The 20894-nt window shown below is 38.1% G+C and overlaps 2 protein-coding genes across 2 annotated transcripts in view; both read right to left on the bottom strand.

Annotated features, from left to right (window-relative positions):
- Window positions 1-936: 936 nt before the first annotated feature.
- On the bottom strand, window positions 937-11012 carry LOC129376903 (leucine-rich melanocyte differentiation-associated protein). Its single transcript, XM_055056559.1, has 5 exons — window positions 10984-11012; window positions 5235-5465; window positions 3396-3578; window positions 3235-3312; window positions 937-1232 (listed from the first exon to the last, which is right to left on the bottom strand). Exons 2-5 carry the CDS (start codon window positions 5396-5398, stop codon window positions 1037-1039), a joined length of 621 nt encoding a protein of 206 aa, XP_054912534.1. The 5' UTR covers window positions 5399-5465; window positions 10984-11012; the 3' UTR covers window positions 937-1036.
- Window positions 11013-15765: 4753 nt separating this feature from the next.
- frem1a (Fras1 related extracellular matrix 1a) overlaps window positions 15766-20894 on the bottom strand; it is a 54890-nt gene continuing 49761 nt past the window's right edge. The window contains exons 33-36 of the mRNA XM_055056558.1: window positions 20663-20848; window positions 18321-18421; window positions 18088-18173; window positions 15766-16416 (exon numbers count right to left, since the gene is read on the bottom strand). Of these exons, the coding sequence (XP_054912533.1) occupies window positions 16214-16416; window positions 18088-18173; window positions 18321-18421; window positions 20663-20848 (576 nt within the window). The 3' untranslated portion in view covers window positions 15766-16213. The remainder of the gene's footprint in view (window positions 16417-18087; window positions 18174-18320; window positions 18422-20662; window positions 20849-20894) is intronic.

Here is a 20894-nt window from a genome sequence, read left to right as displayed (position 1 = left end):
GAGTTGCAGGCTTTGAGTTGCAGGCTTTGAGTTGCAATCTCGTGGCCCAGATTTTATGTTCAGGTCGCACAATTCCTCAATAACATGAAGCAGTCCGTTAAGACAAAGGAATAATATATCAAGAGCCATGCTAAAGTATTTGTACCTCCAGCACTTTTATTACTTTGTGTATTTTTAACACGTGTTAAAATTACCTTAAGGTGGCAATATGCAACTTTTTAGAAGATATATTACTTTCATATTTGTTAAAAATCTAATTATATGCTCAAAGTAGAATATGAATTTGTGGAAAAAATCAAGTCTGTCTGTCTCTGCATTTAGAAAAATACTCCAGTACCAAATCATGACAGCCAAGGAGTATTTTTTATTCTATTTCAAATTGGTTTGTTTCTCTGCCATTACCATAACAACAGCAACCAGCTACAACTTTAGCAATGGGTACACATGTGACATGTGTGGCACATGTGTTGTGAATGACAGGTGAAAGACACTCCTTCCTCCTGGCTCTGATTGGTTGTTTTGATTTGGGAGTGAGTCTTTTTCTAAATGCTATCAGGCACTAAGGCAGTGGTTCCCAAAGATTTTGGGAGGCGCGTCCCACAGTTTGGGAACCACTGGGCTAAAGAAAGAGACAGGGAAACTTGATTATCTCTCTCATATTCTGCTTTCAAAATAAGATTTTTAGTCAACATGAAAATAATTTATCTTCAAGAAAGTTACATACTGCAGCTGTTTATTTCTTTGAGGGCATGACAGGCGTTGGTAAAAATAAAAGAGAAGCCAAACAGCAGTTGACTGTTTTGTCAAGCAGCTGGACTTTTTCTCCTGAAGTTAACTTCTTTATAGCCTCCTCTTTCACTGATGAATGCATCAGTGAAACATTTGGAGACAAATAAACAGAACGAACAAATATTTGGAGATGATTGTTACCTTTAATATGATGGTGTAGGGACCAGGGACATGGTTATAAATGTTGGCAGAATCAGTACTATCAAAAATGAATTACAGTAATTATAACATTGTTAAAAGGTTGCAGTTATTGTCTGATGATGGGATTGACCTTCCTCTGTATGTGTGTGTGTTTCCTGGATGACTCGTCTTTCTTCTTCCTGCTGCTGCTGAGACTCCTCTGCTGCAGCCTGTAGGTTTTCCCAGCTTGAATTCTCTCCTTCTCCAGAACCTCTGTATCATCCAGAATTTCCAGGCCTGGGATCTGACTGATTACGTAAAGTCTGAGGGGGAAAACACCACAGCTACAAAAACAATCCAGTCAACATGGACAAGATGTTTATCTGCTAATGCATCTTTTATAAGGTGGGAAGATGGGAAATTGTACAAAATTACATTGGAAGACGAGTCAGGACTTCAGGATAGGTGTTACTGTAGCCCTCCTGAAATTTATATCTGAGAAAACCTTTATTTGACCATTTTCTGAAACGTTATGCCCCAGGTAGGATATTTCTGACAGTTATTTCTGATTTGAGTTTCACTAGAGTAATCTGTCCAGTTGCGGGTTCTTCATTTGCTTTGCTAAGATAGTTTGTCAGAAATATACTGAGAGAAAACTCCATATGTGAAATAATTTAAATTCAAAAATACATTATTGGTCCCAAAGGGAAATTAAATGACAACCAAGATAATTTTTTCTCTCTCAATGGTTGGATATTTAAATGAATGATGAAAAATTTTAAAGTTCTGATTGATTGAGAGGGTGGGAAGAGAAATATGAATGAGAAAAGAGGAGTGAGCCCCCTGGAACTTAAAGAACTAAAGAGGAAACAAACAAATGGAAAATGAAAACTAAACTTGTCAAACGTTTTAGTTCGGAGTGTATTTAGGAACGCAGCAGGACTTCTTGAAGCTGTGTCCTGCATAAAACCGCAGCTGACATACCGGCCCGAGCCTCCATAGGCCCCTAATCGAAATGTGGTTTGGAGCCCTCTAATTCTGTTAATAATGTGAACTGGCTGCAATCAACAGTCAGATTATTAGGTCATTCACACACCTGTTAAAATGATTGCATCTCTGACAGTAATGTTTACATTATATTCTATATGCATAAAAGACACATTTAATGTCTGATTTATCTGCATCAATTTCTTTAACTTAGGGGGTGATTGGCCGATGCTTACATGTAAAGCCAATCTTATCCACTGATATGATCTACCGCAGCAAAAGTTTAAAAATCAGCCTCTGTCCTCCTCTGCTCTACAGTGAAAAGTTTGACTGACAGTCCAGCCCACCAGGTCATGTCTCTATGTTTGCAGTTAAAAATATTCACCCACTGTTGCCAACTCAGTGACTTTCTTGCTATATTTAACAACATTTCATACAGAAACAAATTGGTATCAGTCAAAATCAAAATCGGTAGGTCTGGCTTTTTCAAGATCAGGGATTGGCCAGAAAATTGCTATTGGTGGAGCCCAATTTAAGATGGAATACACACACATATTTAAGACATTCTTTGATTAAATTAAATTCTCTAAGCGTAATTCCAATGGCTAAAAATTTTATGTATACCAGGTGAGTCTTTCTCCCCTGAAAATGTGGATTAGTACTGAACTGACTTTGTGCCTTCAAACAATTTTAATTGGAAAAGTTTCACATAAAGATGTTGACATAAAATACTGCTTGTTTTAGATACATAAATTATCAGGAGCAAACTTGAAGCCAAAAAACACTGAAACATACAGAGCCAACCATGAGAATGAACACATTTAAAATTCAAACTCAGTTTCACACAAATACAGACATTGTAGCCTAAGTGTTTGGTTGCTGTACTGGACCGGTCAAGGTCATGTTAATATTAAATAAGAAATGGGATTGGAATCATACATGAATAAGTTTTTTTGTGATAAATCTTTAAAAACATGCTACTCTATCATTCTCCAACTTCTTGTTGTTTTCTTTGTAGTTTTCGCCAGTGGCATCCGGTTGTTGATGCAAAAAATTTTTTCCATTGCAGTCAATACCTTTTGGTGCTACAAAACTAAAGAAAACTAAAATTGTTATTTTTTTAAATTGACGTTTCTCATTAAGTTAATTTTCAAAATGTGAAGTAGCACAATTATGTTGTCATGTAGCCAGGTTGTTTTTCAAATTTGTTGCTACTTATAGATCTTCTCTTGCAGATTATTTATTTAATCTGCAAGATTAAATAAATAATCTTTGAACATTATTAAGCACATGTTATTTATCAAAAGCCCACAATCTGAATGAAAAAGGAAAACCCACCGGTAGTCTATATGTTGGGACAGACTTCCTCCATTGAAGTAGCTCGGTGCAGCCTCGTTGTTCATCATGCTGAGGACCCTAGAGTTGGAAGGGAACACAATCATCAGAGAACAGAAGATGCTCCACCTCACCTGCCTGCAGACCCTGAAAAAATGGCTAACTTGATGTTGGGGAACTTTCGCCGAATCTCCTCCACAAACACGGGTAGGTTATTGATCTTGTTCTTGTTGATGCACATGGCGGTGATGCTTGGCATGTAGGGGAACTTGACATGAGATGTGTAGTTGTTGGAGTCGAGAATCAGAGTGTTGAGCTTCTCCAGCCGCCCCAACAGAGCCGGGTTCCAGTAAAGATTGAGTCAAGGAGAAAACACTGAAAAGAAGTTTATCAATTACACTCTAAGAAATAATCCTGTAAATTTACAGTAAAATATTGGCAGCTACAGACACCAGTTTTCAACTGTTAATGCACAGTAGCTGTACTGTAATTTATTTTGACTGAAGATTACCATTGTAGCAAGTACAGTATTGATACTGTGAAAGAACAGTAAAATACTGACGTCTGGAGCTGCCAGCATTTTACTGAAAATTTACATTATATTACAAATAATATGCAGCAAACAAAAAATAGTTGAAAATGAAATTGCTCCAGACTATTACAACAGTTGGGTCCAAATTCAGAGTTTGCATCCTTTCCAGCTTATTGTTTCAAGGGCTTGAGAAATGGCCTGGTCCTTCAAAGGCCACAAATATTGACAATCGGAAGAAAGAAGCTGTAGCTTTCAGCTAGCTGCCTAGCATCCGAATACAGAGTTGGAACAATACCAACTCTGTAGGGAAACTAACACTTCTATTTTTGAATTGGACTAAAGTGTTGAATTAACACTGTATTATTACACTAGAAATCTAACCCTTGATTTTGCTCTGTAGATTTTGATTCATTCTCTAAAAGATTTATTATAGAAAGTATTTTTTTCTTTCCATTTAATATTGACTTTGAATGATGATTCTCTAAGATGCAATTACAAGTAAAATGTCTTGCCTTGGAAAAATACTATATTGTACAATTATTTTTGCGGTAGTGTACTGCCAGTCGTCCGTCTTGATTGTGACAACAGAAGAAAATATCAAATTTAACAAAATTCTACCTTATTTCATAACAGTATGTTACTGTGAGAATTCTGGTGTAAATTTACAGAAGTTTTTAAGACTGTAGTTCACTAAGTGATGAACTGCTGGGAAAATATAAAGTCATCAATCATAGTGGTCAATCACAGATATAGACTCTCACCAAGGTAACGGTATCATCCACGGTTCACATGCAGACCAGAAATGGCTATTTAATTGATTTGATCTGCAACAACATGAATCCATCCATCCATCCTTATATCCTTATATCTGTCCATCCAAGGAGGTCAAGCAACTGCAGAGGGAGAGAAACAGTGCAGACACAGAGAAATAGCAGATCCCCTTTTCAGACACAGGGATCTTTCCCAGGTCCGGACACAGGGAGCTGTACGGCTGCGCCAAGGCAAACTACAAACAGAGGATTGAGGATGAATTCAGCAGCAACACATGTCCTCAGCACTGAGAACCAGCTCCACAAGGCTCTGTGCTAACCCCCTCCCCTAACCCTTCTATTTCCATGACTATAGCCCTGCTCACCCAAACATCATAAAGCTTGCTGATGATATCACGGTGGTGGGACCGATCTCTGGAGGAGATGAAACCGCATACAGTGTGGAGGTGGATCGACTGTGTATCTGGTGCACCAACAACTTTTTCTGTTTGAACACCTTCAAGTCGAAGAAATTGATTATCGACTTTAGGAGGTATAAACCGCACATTCAGCCCATCATTGTAAATGATGAGCTGAGGGTAGACATGGTGCAAAATTTGTTTCCTGGGCAGCTACATCAGTGAAGACCTGATCTGGAATGCTAACTCCACTTCTGTCCTGAAGAAGTCCCTGCAGAGAACTGCTCAACAGAAAAAGGATACTCATCCAAGATATTGTAACTCAGGTCCAGCACCTCAAGCGTATCTGTCTGCATCAGTATGCTGTCATATGGGATCTCTGTCAGGCCTTGATAGGCAAAAGAAAGACGGTGGAAACCCGAGGCTTGGTTGGCCTGCTTGTGCTCAGCTGTGGTCTGAAGCTCCATGACATCAGAACTTCACTGTGTGACTTTGTCCACTTCTTCCCTCTGGAAAGATCAGTCCATGACCAGCCTCAACAAGACACAGAACATGGAATGGTTAACATTCGTCACTGAATGACACTGAATGTCATTCAGTGCAAACCTACACTGTATTTTATTAATATGTGTTTTATCAAATCTGTTACTGTAACACTTTAAGACCAATAGATATAATTTCCCATGGTAAAATGGATAATAGACAACAAATCCACTATTAGTACATTCTAAATTAGCATGGAAGGAGATGAATAAAATATGTGGGATGCCACATTTAAAACAGTTGTATTCCTCATTGTGGTTTAATCCATATTGGGAACAAAGGCTTATAAAGGGACACATACCGTGGATGTTTTGTCTACAGAAGGGGTTTTCATGTCTTTTTCAGCTGTCATGATCAAAAATGATACAAATAAAGACAGTTTCTGGAAATACCTACAAATTAGAGACTGCATAAACAAAAACAATCTCACACATAATGATAATCTAATTGGGGAGTTTATGTGCTCAAGTAGAATCCAATATAAAGCGTCCACATTTTATAAATGATTTAATAGTATGCAAAAGGATGTACGTAAAAGTCTGGGGATTGTCTGGCCGAGAGACCTCGGCTGCATTTTTATTGATGACCGTGGGCGGAAATCATTGGTGGGTCAGTAGGGTCCAGACCCCCCAATCTTGGAAAAGTCTACAATTGTCCCTCCCCTTGAAAATCATAAATAAAACAATATTTAAACAATATCAATATATAGGGATAAGAAACATAGAATGAAACAAATCTGCCATTCATCAAAGAAAAAAATAAGAATTAATTTGTAGGTCCACCCCCACCATTGTTAGAACATGAAGTGAGGAGCTAGCTGTGGCTCTGCAGCTCTTACTTTTACTGCTCAATAGGAAGAAACACATTAACAGTAAAAATCAGACTACAATTCTTTTTTTTTTTTTACTTCAGCTGAATCATGATTAATCAAAACCAGCTAAACTGGCTACATTGCTTTGATAGACAAACTTTTTTGTTGAAGGTAGCAAATATCTCAATTATATAAGCGTTATCCCTCTTATGTTAAAGAGAAGAGTTTGAAAAGACAGGGTACTACTGTGTGAGAGATGAGACCAGAGAGATAGAGAAAAACAGAAATGTTTGCTTTTATTTTTTCATTTTCAACACAGAGTCTCTAAAACGACACACACAAGAATAATCTAGATATTTTTCTATGAAAACTCTGGTACTTTGAACATTAAGTTTAAGTTATGATACTTCCCAGATCTAAAAAAGATTTAAACATAAAGCAATTTATAATTTAAATAAGACAGAACTTGTATTGAGAGCCACTACAATAAATCAATATTTATGAGAAATTTTATAAGGCGGAGTTACTCATTAAAACTTTAAATATTTGTACAGATGTAGCAGAGATTATATTCATGCCACTGAACCAAACTCATACCTAAACATTAAAATTTTAGATAAGACTTTTCTGGGTCTTGATAGTTTGCTTACAGAGAAAACAACATGTTTGTGCATTACCACTTGTTATTTTTGGTCTTGCAGCTTGAATACATTAAAAACTTTTTAAAACACATTTTACGTGACATTTCACTGTAACTTTGCTGATCCCTTCAAAGTTGTTCTTAAAAAATTTCCATGTTTATCATCCCTCCCAACAATGGAATTGGATTTCCTCCCTTGGTGATGATGAATGGTTGAGAATACTGTCAAATAATGTGAAATGTCCTAAAGAATCCAGAGGAAAATTTATGCACTATAAGATGGTACATAGATTTTATTTCACACCATCCAGGCTTCACAGAATGGGTCTACTTACTAACAACCTATTCTGGAAATTCAAAATGGAATCGGGAACCTTTATACATGTGATCTGGGAATGTAAATGCATATCTCCATTCTGGAAAACAGTAATACAACATATTGGAAAGTGAATAGGTGTGGAGATACCCATGTCACTAAGACTGTGCATGTCACAAAGCACCGTGGTGCAGGTGTGGACGGTCACGGCTGTCAGAATATTCCTCAAACTATGGAAATCTTCAACTGTTCCGAATGTTAAAAGTAGGTTGGAATTAATGTTGGAAATAGTGTCATATGAACAAATGCTGGCCAAATTACAGTATATAATGACATTAAAGACTTTAAAAATCCTAGAATACTCCAATACTGAGACAAGTAAACTCCTTTAATGAACTGCTAAAAAATACTGACAAGTGACTACTTCTGTTTACTGTGGTTGTTCTTCTACCATCAAGGATATTTAATCTTCTGTGAAACTTTTATTGATTTAATATGAGCTGACCTGGTTGTTTTGTTTTAGTTTGTTTTATTTATGGTTTGTTTTGTTTTGAGAGAGAATGACGAGGGTTAGAATACATGTGTCTTCTGAAACAGGAAAAACATTAATACCACAAAAATTAATACCACAAAAAAATTATTTTACTTTAGATGATTATCATATGAAGACTGCGGAAAGTGCTTTGGTAGAGTAATATACAAATGTAAAGGAATCTTGCAGATCGCAGTCGATGGGTATATTAATGGGCTTAAATAAAAGCAGAAGCTGAGGCACTAGAAGAAACAAATGGAGCCTACATTCTAGATTAGATTAGATCAACGTTATTGTCCCCTAGCGGCAATTTGCTTTGCAGACAGAAAGAATAATATTGCAGATAAATACATAAAAAATGACAATAATAGTACACCAGAACATCCATATAGCATACAATTCAACCATATACCACCACAGTGTGTTTGGATTTCTCAGATTCCCCCTGAAAACTTGCTAAGGTCAGAGGTTGGGGTGCAAGGGTGGCCCACCAACAGTGTGCACACTGTTGGTTGTATTTAAAAAATGTAAGTTGACAGGAAATGTAAACATATTACTAGGTAATTATGTTACTGGAAGACCATAGCAATGCTAAAACACACAGTCTTAAGAAATAACAAACCAAAAAATACAGTTGAAATAAATATAATTTATTTTCACATTTGTTTAATCCCAATTGGGTAATTAGCCAGTGGATCTAAAAACACATTTAAAACTGAACTAAATAAATGAACGAGGCAGCTGCTTAGTTCTGCTTAGTTGGGGATCCCCATGAATACTAACATTTTAACACAGACCACTGACATTGAATTTTAACATTTGTTTAGTCAGAATGACAACGTTGTCAAATTAGATTTAACAGGTGCAGCAGGGATAAATTAAAAGATTTTAAGGAGCTGGCAAATTTACTGTGTAAACAGAACAAAGAACAATCTTGACATAGATAACAACAGTGTGATGTTGCTATGGTAACAGAGGTAACAGAATTGTGAACAAACAGTTTGGGTTCTATTTGTTTAGAATAGATGTATTTGAATATACACTATTGTTAAAACTAAAATGTTCTTCAGAACTTTTCCCACATTTGGCCAGTAGAGGGAGCAGGTTCCCACCTGTCTGTGAGGCCTCAGTGTTCTGGTTCTGTTGCAGACTGCTGAAGATCTCCAGTAGAACATGTTGGAAACTCACATAGCTTTGATTTACTTCACGTTTATATATTCACAAATACATCTATTGTCAACAATAGATGTAAAAGGAAAACAATAAAGGCAACACTCACATAACACATCCTAGATCTGAATGAATGAAATAAATATGAAAATAATTTCCACCTGTTGTCTATTCCAATTGCACAACAGCAGGTGATATTGATTGTCAATCAGTGTTGCTTTCTAAGTGGACAGTTTGATTTCACACAAGTTTGATTTACTTGGAGATATATTGTGTTAATTGAGTGTTCCCTTTATTTTTTTAGCAGTATATATTTGTTATCTCAGCAATTTACAATTACCTCCAACCTTGCTTTTAATGATGGACAGTTAAGCTCGAGCCCCTCTCCCAAATTCCATTAAATCAATCTTGAAATGCTATTAGTGGTGCTGACGTTCTTTGCAGACAGAGGGGACCCTAAATCAAATTGTGCTTCATGCAATCTTGGACTGGCCCTGCACGAGGAGCTAAATCTGTTGCACTGTATATCCCATTGCTGGCTACAGCAATGGGATATACAAATATATATATACAAAATATACAAGGATATACAAGGAGATTCAACTTATGGGATAGTAGAGAATAAGCTTTTTCATTTCTTCACTGTAAATTTTGTAAGATCCACAGAGAATACTTTGTTTACTTGCTGGAACTTTAAGGAACACGTTTTCCTGATCATATCAGAGCGACTACCGGAGAGACAAAGCATTTGATATGGCACAGTTTGAAGCAGTGTCACACTGCAAAAAATAAATAATAAAAACAACATTCTCCATGACTACAAGGCGAGCATTACAGCCCCTCTATGCGCTGATCAATGGGCGCACCGATGCACCACTGAGGAACACATACATAAACTTTATCAATGTACACACACAGCCATGCGCTGGGCTAGTAGTTTCAGTTTCTTGGACACAGCTGTCCAGGAAACTGAAATTTGGCACCATCTGCACACACTTCCCATTTACAACTCTGGGCTGAATGTTTGGTTTACACCCCTTAAAGTCACCAATCAGTTCCTTCAACTTGAAGGTGTTCAAACGGAGGTTGTTGTTGGTGCACCAGACAATCATTCCACCTCCACTCTGGAGGTTAGGTGATCTCTGGAGGAGATGAGCCACACCATCATGGTAGGATCAGTAAACTTTATGATGGTATTGTTTGTCTTTATGAAGCCTGACCTGCTGATTCTGATGTTGGCCGATACCAGTTTTTTGCATGTAAAGTCAGCTTGGCAACAAAGTTACTTTTATTCATGCACATGTAGACGTCACCTGGTGGGCAGGTCCATCTAACCAGCTGACAAGATCAGTTTCACATGCAAGTATTGGCTGACATCCCAAAAGTAAGGAAATCAGGCACCAGTTTATCAGTGCAGCAAAACTATCCAGTGATAAGCTGGTGATCTGTGTATTTATCAGCATGATGAAGGACAATGGATCAACTTAGAAGTGATAATAAAGTTGATCAAAGATAAGAACACAAAAATTTTGGACCTGTGGTCAAGAATCTTCCCAGATCATAACTTCGCCTGAGAACATGTGAGCTGGTAAAAATCCAGCTCACAAAAAACCAGATGGAGAAAAAATGCCAATATATTGATAGCTCTAAAATCTAAGAACAGAAGAATGCATCACCATCCAGAAGCTCATATGCATTTATTTTTATATTAAATCAAAAACAAGTTTTGTTATCTCAAAGAAAAAAGCAAAAAAATTCTAGAAAATCTATTTGCAGCTTTGACTTCACACTATTTACTTTACATTCAAATATCATTAAGGATGTCCAGGCTTATTCAAGACAAGACATCAAAGGATTAGATGTAGATGTTTTGTTAATAATATTATTCAAATATCAGTTAGCACAAAATATTATTAAAAAATATATACTAACCTGATTTTTGTTGTCTTATTTATGGGACAAAGAAACTATTTCAGTTACCTAATGCTTTAAATTTAGACCAAGAACTCTGTGGATTTTGTCAGTTTTGTGTGGACTCACCGAACTGAGGATGACATGCTGGATCTGTTCACTGCCTGAGAAAGCCTGAGAACGGCTCCCAGCCTGCATAACAGGGTTTCTTTCATGCTCTACTGGGAGATCACATGATAATCACATTACCCGTGTAGGTCAAACCCACTGGCCCTGATCTAAATAATGCAGCCTGGGCTTACACAGCAACCGAGAATCAATTAAACAGACTTTAAAAGAAACTCTTTTGGTGGAAATTCTCCAAATTCTGCTCATATGTACAGTCAAAGTACATATGAGTGGGCCTGTCACGATACCAAATTTTACCGAGCGATTGTCTCAAAAATTGTGAAAAACGATAATATTGTTTGAAGACCTTTTTACACTGATTTAATGGAAATGATGTAATAATGCTTGCCAAATATAGATACACTTTATTTTCAAAAGAACACTTAACACTAACTGATAAAACAACCAAAAGCCTAAATAAAATAGATTCTCAGTCTCCATCAACAAAAAATGTATTTGAATAAAAACTAAACAACATAAAACCAAAGTGGAAATAAACACTGCATTCAACCAAAAGAGTGCAGATTATGAAGTCTGTATAGTATATCGCCTGGTAAACCCGGTAACGTTTAATCTGTTCTTCGTTAACGTGACATAAATAGGTTATGATTTTCATTCAGTCAGGTCTGACTCTAGCCACATGCATTGATTAATGCCTGGTTTTAAAATTAGTTACCTAGACTTGTAGCCATTATTTACACCAGGGGTCACCAACACGGTACCCGCGGGCACCCGGTGGTCCCCAAGCACCATTTAAGTCGCCCGTGGACCTGTTCTAAAAATAGCACAACTCACTACTGAGCAGCTCTCAGTCTAAAATTTCATTTTATTCAGTTGTTATTATTTTTATTTTTTGTATTTATATATACATTAAAATGTCTATCTTAAAAATATGTTAATCATATATATAAAATCCCTTCTCACCCACCGCGGGTGGTTCTTATCCTCTGAACTCGGGTCCTCTACCAGAGGCCTGGGAGCTTGAGGGTCCTGCAGTATCTTGGCTGTGCCAAGGACTGCACATTTCTGGACTGAGATGTCTGATGTTGTTCCTGGGATCTGTTGTAGCCACTGCTCCAGTTTGGGGGTGACTGCCCCGAGGGCCCCGATGACCACAGGCACCACTGTGGTCTTCACCTTCCAGGCCCTCTCCAGTTCCTCCCTGAGGCCCTGGTATTTCTCCAGTTTCTCGTGCTCCTTTTTCCTGATGTTGCAATCTCTTAGTATTGCTACATCTACCACAACGGCTTTCCTCTGATGTTTATCCACTACGACAATATCTGGTTGGTTCGCCATTACCATTTTGTCTGTCTGGATCTGGAAGTCCCACAGGATCTTAGCTCTGGCGTTCTCCACCACCTCTGGGGGTGTTTCCCACTTTGATCTCGGGTTTCCAGTACATATTCTGCACAGATGTTTCTGTACACTATGCCTGCCACTTGGTTATGTCGTTCCATGTACGCTTTCCCTGCCAGTATCTTGCACCCTGCTGTTATGTCCTGAACTGTCTCAGGGGCCTCCTTGCACAACCTACACCTTGGGTCTTGTCTGGTGTGGTAGATCTGGGCCTCTATTGCTCTGGTGTTTAGGGCCTGTTCCTGGGCGGCCAGGATGAGGGCCTCTGTGCTGTCCTTGAGTCCAGCTTTTTCCAGCCATTGGTAGGATTTACTGATATCAGCCACTTGGGTTATTTGCTGGTGGTACATCCCATGTAGGGGCTTGTCCTCCCATGACGGTATCTCTGGCACCTCAGCCTCCGTTCCCTGTTGTTGGAGACATTCACTGAGCACATTGTCTGTTGAGGCTTTGTCCCTGATGTATTTATGGATCTTAGTTGTTTCGTCCTGGACAGTGGTTCTCACACTCACTAGTCCTCTGCCTCCTTCCTTGCGGCTCGTGTACAGTCTCAGGGTGCTGGATTTGGGATGGAACCCTCCATGCATGGTTAGTAGCTTTCTAGTCTTAATATCTGTGGCTTTTAGAAAAATACCATGAGCTCAAGGCAGCTTTGGGGAGGAAACAGTCTTTTTTGAAAAGACCAACAAAAAAGTCCCAAAAGCAGCGGAAGCCTCGTTTAGAGCTACACATTTTCTGATAAAGAAGAAGAAGGCATTTTCAGAGGAGAAGTTGTCAAAGAAGCAATGATTATTACTGCTAACACTGTTCTCAAGGATGAGAAAAATGGAGCCGATCTGATCTCCACTCTCTCTGACGTACAACTGGGGACCTTTTCGATGCTTGACGAGTGTCAGTTATGTCTGGTAACTTGGCTGATCAGCTGGATCAGGATCTGGCGAGGTGCAGGTAGTTTAGCATCCAGTGTGACGAGTCCATGGACAGCAGCAGTACAGCGCAGCTATTGATTTTCGTCCGGATGGTCTTCGAAGATTTTTCCACCAGAGAGAAACTCCTGACGTTACTCCCCCTAAAGACAACCACGACGGCAGCGGACAATTATAAAACGGTGAAGGAGGTTTTTTATACACAGAAAGGTGCCGATGGAAAAGCTGGTAGGGTTGACTACAGACGGGGCACCTGCTATGATCGGCCGACATACAGGTTTCATCGCTCACTGTCCTGGTGACCCAGAGTTTTCCAAATTTTTGTATTATCACTGTGTCATTCACTAGCAGGCATTATGTGCAAAAGTGATCGGCTTTGAGCATGTGATGACTCCCATTGTAAAAATCATAAATAGCATCCGATTCAAAGCAAAACAGCATCGAATTTTCAAGGTGCTATTGGAGGAGATGTCAGCTTAATATGGTGACTTGCTGCTACACACCTAAATCAGATGGCTCAGCAGGGGGCGAGTTTTACTTCGTTTTTTGTCACTTTTGGATGAAATCACAGAGTTCATGCAGTCCCGAGGTGAAGATGTCTCACTGCTGGAGGACACAGCGTGGACACTTGACCTGGCATTTTTGACGGACATTACTGGGAAACTGAATCACTTGAACTGTGAGCTGCAAGGCAAAGACAAGACTGTCGTTGATATGGTAAGTGCTTTAAATTCATTTAAATCCAAGATGAACATTTTCACATTTCATTTACAGAGAAACCACTTTGTGCACTTTCCCTCTGTGCAGTCTGTGCTGAAAGACAACACTTGTGCATCTAAGACATTTGAAATAGTTGCAGAAAAGTACTGTGAAGTCATAAACAGACTTGGGCAGGAGTTTGAGAATAGGTTTTGTGGGCTTGATCAGCTTGAGACGTGTGTCATTTATTTCCAATCCTTTAATGAATGTGAATACAACTTACTTTCCTGAGCAACTTGGTGCAATGTTCAGCTTGGATGCTGGACAGGTGGAGATTGAAATCATAACATTGCAAAATGACCTCCTCCTCAAAGCCCACAGGTCTGCACTAAACCTTTGGTGCCTTGTTGACACAGAGAGGTACAGCGGTGTTTGCACAGCAGCTTTGAAGGTTGCCAGCCTGTTTGGTTCTACCTATCTCGGTGAATCAGCATTTTCTGATATGAACTTCATTAAGAACAAACACAGAACATGCCTCACTGATGCACATCTGAAAGACTCACTCACAGTTGCAGTGTCAAGTTACAAACCAGAATACAGTGCACTGGTGAACAGCATGCAATATCAGTCTTCTCACTAACAAGGACCAGATGTCAGTGGTGACAGTCAGTTGCAGTGCCATGGCAAATATAAATTAAAATATTTCACAATTTTGTTCAATTTAAACATGTTCAGGATATGTAAGTTAATGTATATAATTTTGTTAAAAATGCAGCAGATTCAGTAATTGGTTCAAAATGTGACAAGATTTATTTAAAAGTATGTGATTTTTCTAAATATTTGATTGTCCTTTAACATGACATGATTTATAACTTTTTAGTGCATGGTTTGTTAAAAGGATTTGTTTTTCGCTTATGAAAATGGGACATTTTTCTATAAAAGTTGGTGAAGTAAGTGAACATCTGAAAATGTATCGATTACTGTGATTAATGAGGTTTTGAATATTATTTGTTTCCCACCTTGTCATTGCCAATGATTGTGAGAAGTCATTGACGTGATGCATCTTCATAGATGATTATCATGATTCATTAATAATGTATAATTAAAAGGCAAACTGAGCAAATTTGTTATTTCAGAAGAGTTTATAAAACTGGTAGCCTTTTGTATGACTCCGTACCCATGAAGTAGCTCTCAGTTTTAAAAAGGTTGGTGACTCCTGATTTACACCGTGTAACAATTATATTGCTTTGTTCCTCGAAATGAGCAGGTATCACCACAAGGGGGCGCCTATTCCCTTTTTCCTTTGTTGTACTATTGTGCAGAGTGAGAACTCTTGTAGAGGAGATGATCAGTGATGAAGAGGAGCAGAGCGGTAAACTGTCGTTACTTTTCCCATATATGAGACTATAATCTACGGAGATCTGGCTTTAGATGGACGAAGCGAAATAAAGTGAAAGTGTGGAAAACTTCAACTGTTCGTCCTGCTGTTTTGGGTTAGAGTGGCTAACCGCCATTGCTAACTCCTTCTCCAACCTCTCACCTCACCGATCGAACCGTTATACTTAGTGTTTCTATCGGCTAATGTGTGGTTCTGAAAATGGGCCGACAATCAGCCGACAGCTTTAAGATTGTTAGTGTGCGATGGGCATTAAGGAAATAAGGAAGGGAGGGTGAGTGGAAAGCACTGCGTTTAGCCATTTTCATTCAGTCATCAACAGAAAGAGAAAAAGGCCGGAAGAAACGATATAGTCGATAACTGAAATGAGTTCGATAGCTTTAATTTACCGTGCGAATGACTGATTTATTGTTTATCGCGACAGGCCTACATACGAGTACATTTGAGTTATTTCACTTGGCCATTTTAATGAAACAAAAGCAAAGAATTTCACCATTAAATTACAGTTGAATGATTTCGGATGAAATCAAGAATGTATACGTTAAAGGTAAAAAAAATGTTCACAGAGATTAAATGTTCTGTTGCATGTGTGGAAAAACTAGGACATCCAACTGTTTTCACACCATCAGAAAATCAAAAGTCATTAAATACTTGAGTACTTTCATTGGTGAAATAAAGCACAGTGTTCTAAAGTTGCTTTAGAGCTACAATAAATCATGAAATCAGTAAAGAAGGCCATAAAAAAGACTGCAGTGGTCCTCGGTGACATGTTCTGAGCATCAGCAGCAGCTTATTTCGCTGCTCCAAGTCATCCTCAGAGTTTAACTGAGCACACGAAGCGATGAGCTCTGCTCCTCTTGCAGTCTCTAATTTGCCACTTGGCGTTTCTCCACACTAGCACACATTTCCTGTTTCTCTTCATCTTGGAGCGAGGGGGAGTCTTCCTCCAGTTAGTGTAGCTGACAGGCTCTCTGCCTGCCCACTCCCACCATCCTTCACCCTCCCTGCTGTTCAGACCTTAAATGATAGAATAGACCTTTTTATTTAAAAATAACAATTGGTCAAAGTGCTGTGCAGCTTATCATAACACAACAAAAAACATGACACACAAAAAGCATCAGTTCAGTCACACTGAAAACAAATATGGCTTTTTAAACATATTTTAAGGGTTCATTCACACCAACCCTGTTTAGACCGCTTTAAGCAAACTAATTCATTTGTCTAGAACAAGGGTGACAAACGTTTGTCAAAGATCCTGTGTGGCTCTGTGATGCTGAAATTTTCCACATCCCTTGAAGGCAGCTGTTTGTTTATATAGGCGTGAATGCGGAATCAAACGCTATAATGCAAACCAAAAAGCAATGGCCTGCCTAAAAACCTAGGTCTGGGTAAATAGGGCCAAAATAAATGCATTGCACTACAGGGAGAAATGGCTCATAGTTTTTTTACCAGAAAAAAGAAAAATCCTTTAAATGGGGCCTCCCATGTTTTAGGTTTGTTCTTAAAGTAAACTCTGAAAAGATCACAAGGACACAAAGGCTTGTCTTTTGCAACAGGAGAGAAATTGTTAACTCCAGAATTTACAAACCTTCAATATTTATCCTCTTCAGAGTCTAGGCATGTAATCATTGTGATAATTCAACAGCATTGGCAAATACAGGCGATGCATTCCATATATGACAATCTCTTAAGACCGGTTGCATGGACAGGGATTTTGCATGATGCAAAATCCCTGTTCATGCAACCTATCTTGTCACACAAGAAACGCCTGCACATTATCTGAAAACGTCTTTAACGGACAAACACATTTCGCTGAAGTACCAAAACACAGCATGTATAACAGTAAATAAATGGTAAAAGGTATCAATGTGGGAGTGCTGGGGTCTCACATGGGTGTTTTAAATATCCAAAGTAAAATACAACAAAAATAAAAGTTGTTTTATTTATTGAAAAAACCCACTTATAAATAAAACTATGAATATAAAATGGATCATTCCTCTGTAAACAAAATTGTCCACCACAAATATTAATCATCATAATGGAAATGATCAAGCTCATTTTAATTTGCCATGCGATTGCAACAGATTTACTGGCATCACAGTTTACTGCATGTAAACATGTGTGTAATGTGTGGAGAACTTTGATGCCATGCTTTCCAAAGATTTAAGCCAAAGGGAGTAAAAAAGGAGACATGATCCCTGAAGGGGACCACAAGAGAGATTTCAAGGTTTCAAGGATTGTAGGCTGTTTTTTATTCCTATTACACCTAATTGACACACAATATTAATCTTTTTTCCCACTTTAGTTTTATATTTTGTGTCAACAGAATCTCCTACTTGATGGGCCTAAAAACACCTAAACCCTGTGATAACTTCTCTTGGTAGATTTGTAGATTGATTTTTTTTAGAGCTATCAGAGTGGAGGTGTACATACACATGTACACCTCACTTTTCATATTATTAAGTGTAGAAAATTTTAAAATCATGTCTTATGAACAATCTGAACCTTATGAATGTGTATACAATGCAGTATTTAAAAAAACATTCTTGTTCAGGTATATTCTAACAGTTAATATACTATTATCACATCAAGATGATGTAATATTACTACATCATCTTGTAATATTATTATTACAAGATGTTGATTACGTAAATATCATCTCAACCACATTCACTGCAGAGCACTGACCTATCCAGAAAGGCTTTCTTCCACTGAAGTCCCACAACCAGTCCATGTCAGATTTAGACAGAACACTTGCAAGACTTCCCATGAACCTGATATCAAAAACAAGTAAACAATATCAACATTTTTAAAGTTACAAATGACACATTACGAACAATAACAAATGAGTTTGTATTTTTCATGGATCCCACCACCACCACACATTATGCAATGAAACCCATCAATAGAATGTTTGATACCTTTCTCTGCAGGCCCTGTTAGCTGCACTCCATGTGAGCTTGAGCTTAGTGCTGATGATGTAACAACGTCCTCCTTGAAAAGTCCAGCCCTGAGGACAAATCTGAGCACCAAGGATGGGTAGGAATGTGGAGATCGAAACATCCATTGTTAAGTTTTCAGCCTAACCAAACATGTTCTTCTATGCCTGTTTTGTTCCCTTGGAAACCATGATTGAAATAAGACTATGGACCTTGGCAACAGTTTCCTCCAAATGGGTCACAAGACAACAAAAATCTGTATTGTATGATAAAAGTCAGAATGACTTATGCCCAGTTCACACGACATGATTTTTTGCCCTGATTTTGCCCTTACGACAATCTTAGAACGTTCTGAGTTCTAAGATTGTCACTTCCAACAATCGTAACCAATCATCTTGTAGTGTGTGGTGTGTTACGACTGATCGGGTCCAGTCGGTGGAACGTCGGGACCGCTGCTATGGTGAATGAAATGTGCTTAATTAGATCTCATAAAACTATAAGTAAAACTTTATCCTTATTCGGAACAGCATGCTATTGGATCATTGTTTTTTTGTTGTTTTTTTTAAAGGAAAGATAATTATAAAATTACTGCACAGAGTACATCTGGTTGAGAAGCGCATTCCAATCTTTGGTTGAAATGGCGCATTTGATTTTATTCTGCAGTCATAATACAATTTTAAACAATACAATAAGTTTCAATTAAAGGAGCTGGAATACGTTAAGCTTTCGCAGTCAGTTGGGGGGAAAAGGATAACTGCCATCTGATTTTTTAATAACGAATATGCAGGAAATGCTTTCTTCTACTTTAAGCTGCTCTGATGTTTCAGTCATTCCGTTATATGCATATATTCTACAACAACATAAATAATGAAAAATTATAAAATTATACGTAAACGGTAACAGTTAATTAAACGACAAAACCGAAAACATTCAAAACAGTATTTTTTATGATAAAAAGAAAAAAAACCTCACCTCCATGTTGCGATGCAACAAACATAATCCTTGCTCGCGATGTCTCCAGTTCTTAATCCAAAGCTTTGATTTTTGGTCAGGTCTTTTTTGGGTTAAACTAAAGTTACCGCTTCAACGTTGTTGTCCATGATTGTTTGTTTACTCTAAATTCAGCTGTGGTAGCGCAGAATTTTAATTTGAAGGGATTTCGTATCTGGAATTAGAATGTGTTCGAGTGAAACCTCACACTCTACAATCAAACCCGTTACACCTACGATTTTAAATTGGCTAGTGTGTGTTCTCTCTCTCATGTTTTCAGAATCGGCCGACTTTTCTAAAATCGTGTAGTGTGAACTGGGCTTTATCTGAATATTCTACTGAAAAATGTTCAATTCTGATCAGAGGTTTACATACATTCCTGAATGGCATGAAAGTGGATAGGTCTTTTAATGATGCCTTTGAACTGTTCCATTTTTGGGGTTGGTATGATTAAACAACAAAGAACTGTAATTCATTTTCAAAGTTCACAGTCACAAATATATAGATAGAACCCTACTAATATTAGGGTTCTATCTATCAAGCTCTCGACTGAGAAACAGTGTAAATATAGTATCATCAAAAAGCCATCTATCCACCCATCCATCAGTCGTCTTACATGCTTTTCCCCAGTGGGGTTGCCAGGGGTGCAAGTGCCTGTCTCAAACGGTCAACAGGCGAGAGGTGGGGTCACCCTGGACTGGTCATCAGGTGCACTATCTCATAATACATTTTGTTTTGTCCAAGGGGTTTGCCCAATACTGACATTTGTCAGTATTGGGCTCAATACTGACAAATGTACTGACTATGTACTGGCAATCCAGAGTCCAGGCTTCCAGGACTGCTTTCTGGAGGATAGATTCTATTGAGGTTTCAAGTTTTATCCAATTGCCAACATTTGCCCATGTCTTGTGTAATGCACCACTTCAATACTTTGAAGATTACTGGAAATTGCCTGCGCTATAAGCGACCATCCTCCAAATGCTGATCCAAACAATGCGGCTGTTATTGTTAATTCACTATTTGGAAGTGCGACCAACCTGGACTGATAATTTGGGACAGTGCATTTTGAGTTTTTTATTTTTGAAAAAAATACTGTTTTCATGGGGAGCTTTGTTCAGTAAAATCTGAGTTATACTAGTTCATGACTTGAAAATTATACTGACCATCATTTGCACTTACCATTTAAGAAAATCTGACAAAATATTCCTCACATAATAATTTGGAACATGGTGTAAAAAAGGCTAAGAAATACAATGCTAACTGAATCAACATGACAGAAGAAGAAAGAAGAGGATTTTTTTTTACTCACAATAAAACACATGAAACCAACTCACATGCCCTCCTGCTTGCCCTTTTATTTGTGCTTTCAGTTCATCTTTGGGAGTGTTGGACTTTGCTTCAGTAAGAAGTCCAGGTACTTGGTCCTGTGGTTCCCGGCTAACCATCCGAATGTTTGGCTTCCTGCTCTTTCTAGAGGGGGACGTTTCATCATCTACTTGCATTTGCATAATTCCATGATACTGAAATACAATAAACAATGATATGAGATCTGTCTTTAGCCTTCAG

This window comes from Poeciliopsis prolifica, unplaced genomic scaffold (assembly GCF_027474105.1).
Source record: "Poeciliopsis prolifica strain line A6 unplaced genomic scaffold, Auburn_PproV2 SCAFFOLD045, whole genome shotgun sequence".
Lineage (NCBI taxonomy): Eukaryota > Metazoa > Chordata > Actinopteri > Cyprinodontiformes > Poeciliidae > Poeciliopsis > Poeciliopsis prolifica.
This window is presented reverse-complemented; position numbering and strand designations above follow the sequence as displayed.

Bases quoted from the DNA above. Each gene is read 5' to 3' on its own strand.
- LOC129376903 (XM_055056559.1), bottom strand. From the start codon at position 5,398: ATGGAGCTTCAGACCACAGCTGAGCACAAGCAGGCCAACCAAGCCTCG. The intron at 3,579-5,234 runs GTATCCTTTTTC...CAATCTTTACTG, and splicing joins AGTTACAATATCTTGGATGA to GAACCCGGCTCTGTTGGGGC. The intron at 3,313-3,395 runs GTTAGCCATTTT...TTCCAACTCTAG, and splicing joins CGAAAGTTCCCCAACATCAA to GGTCCTCAGCATGATGAACA.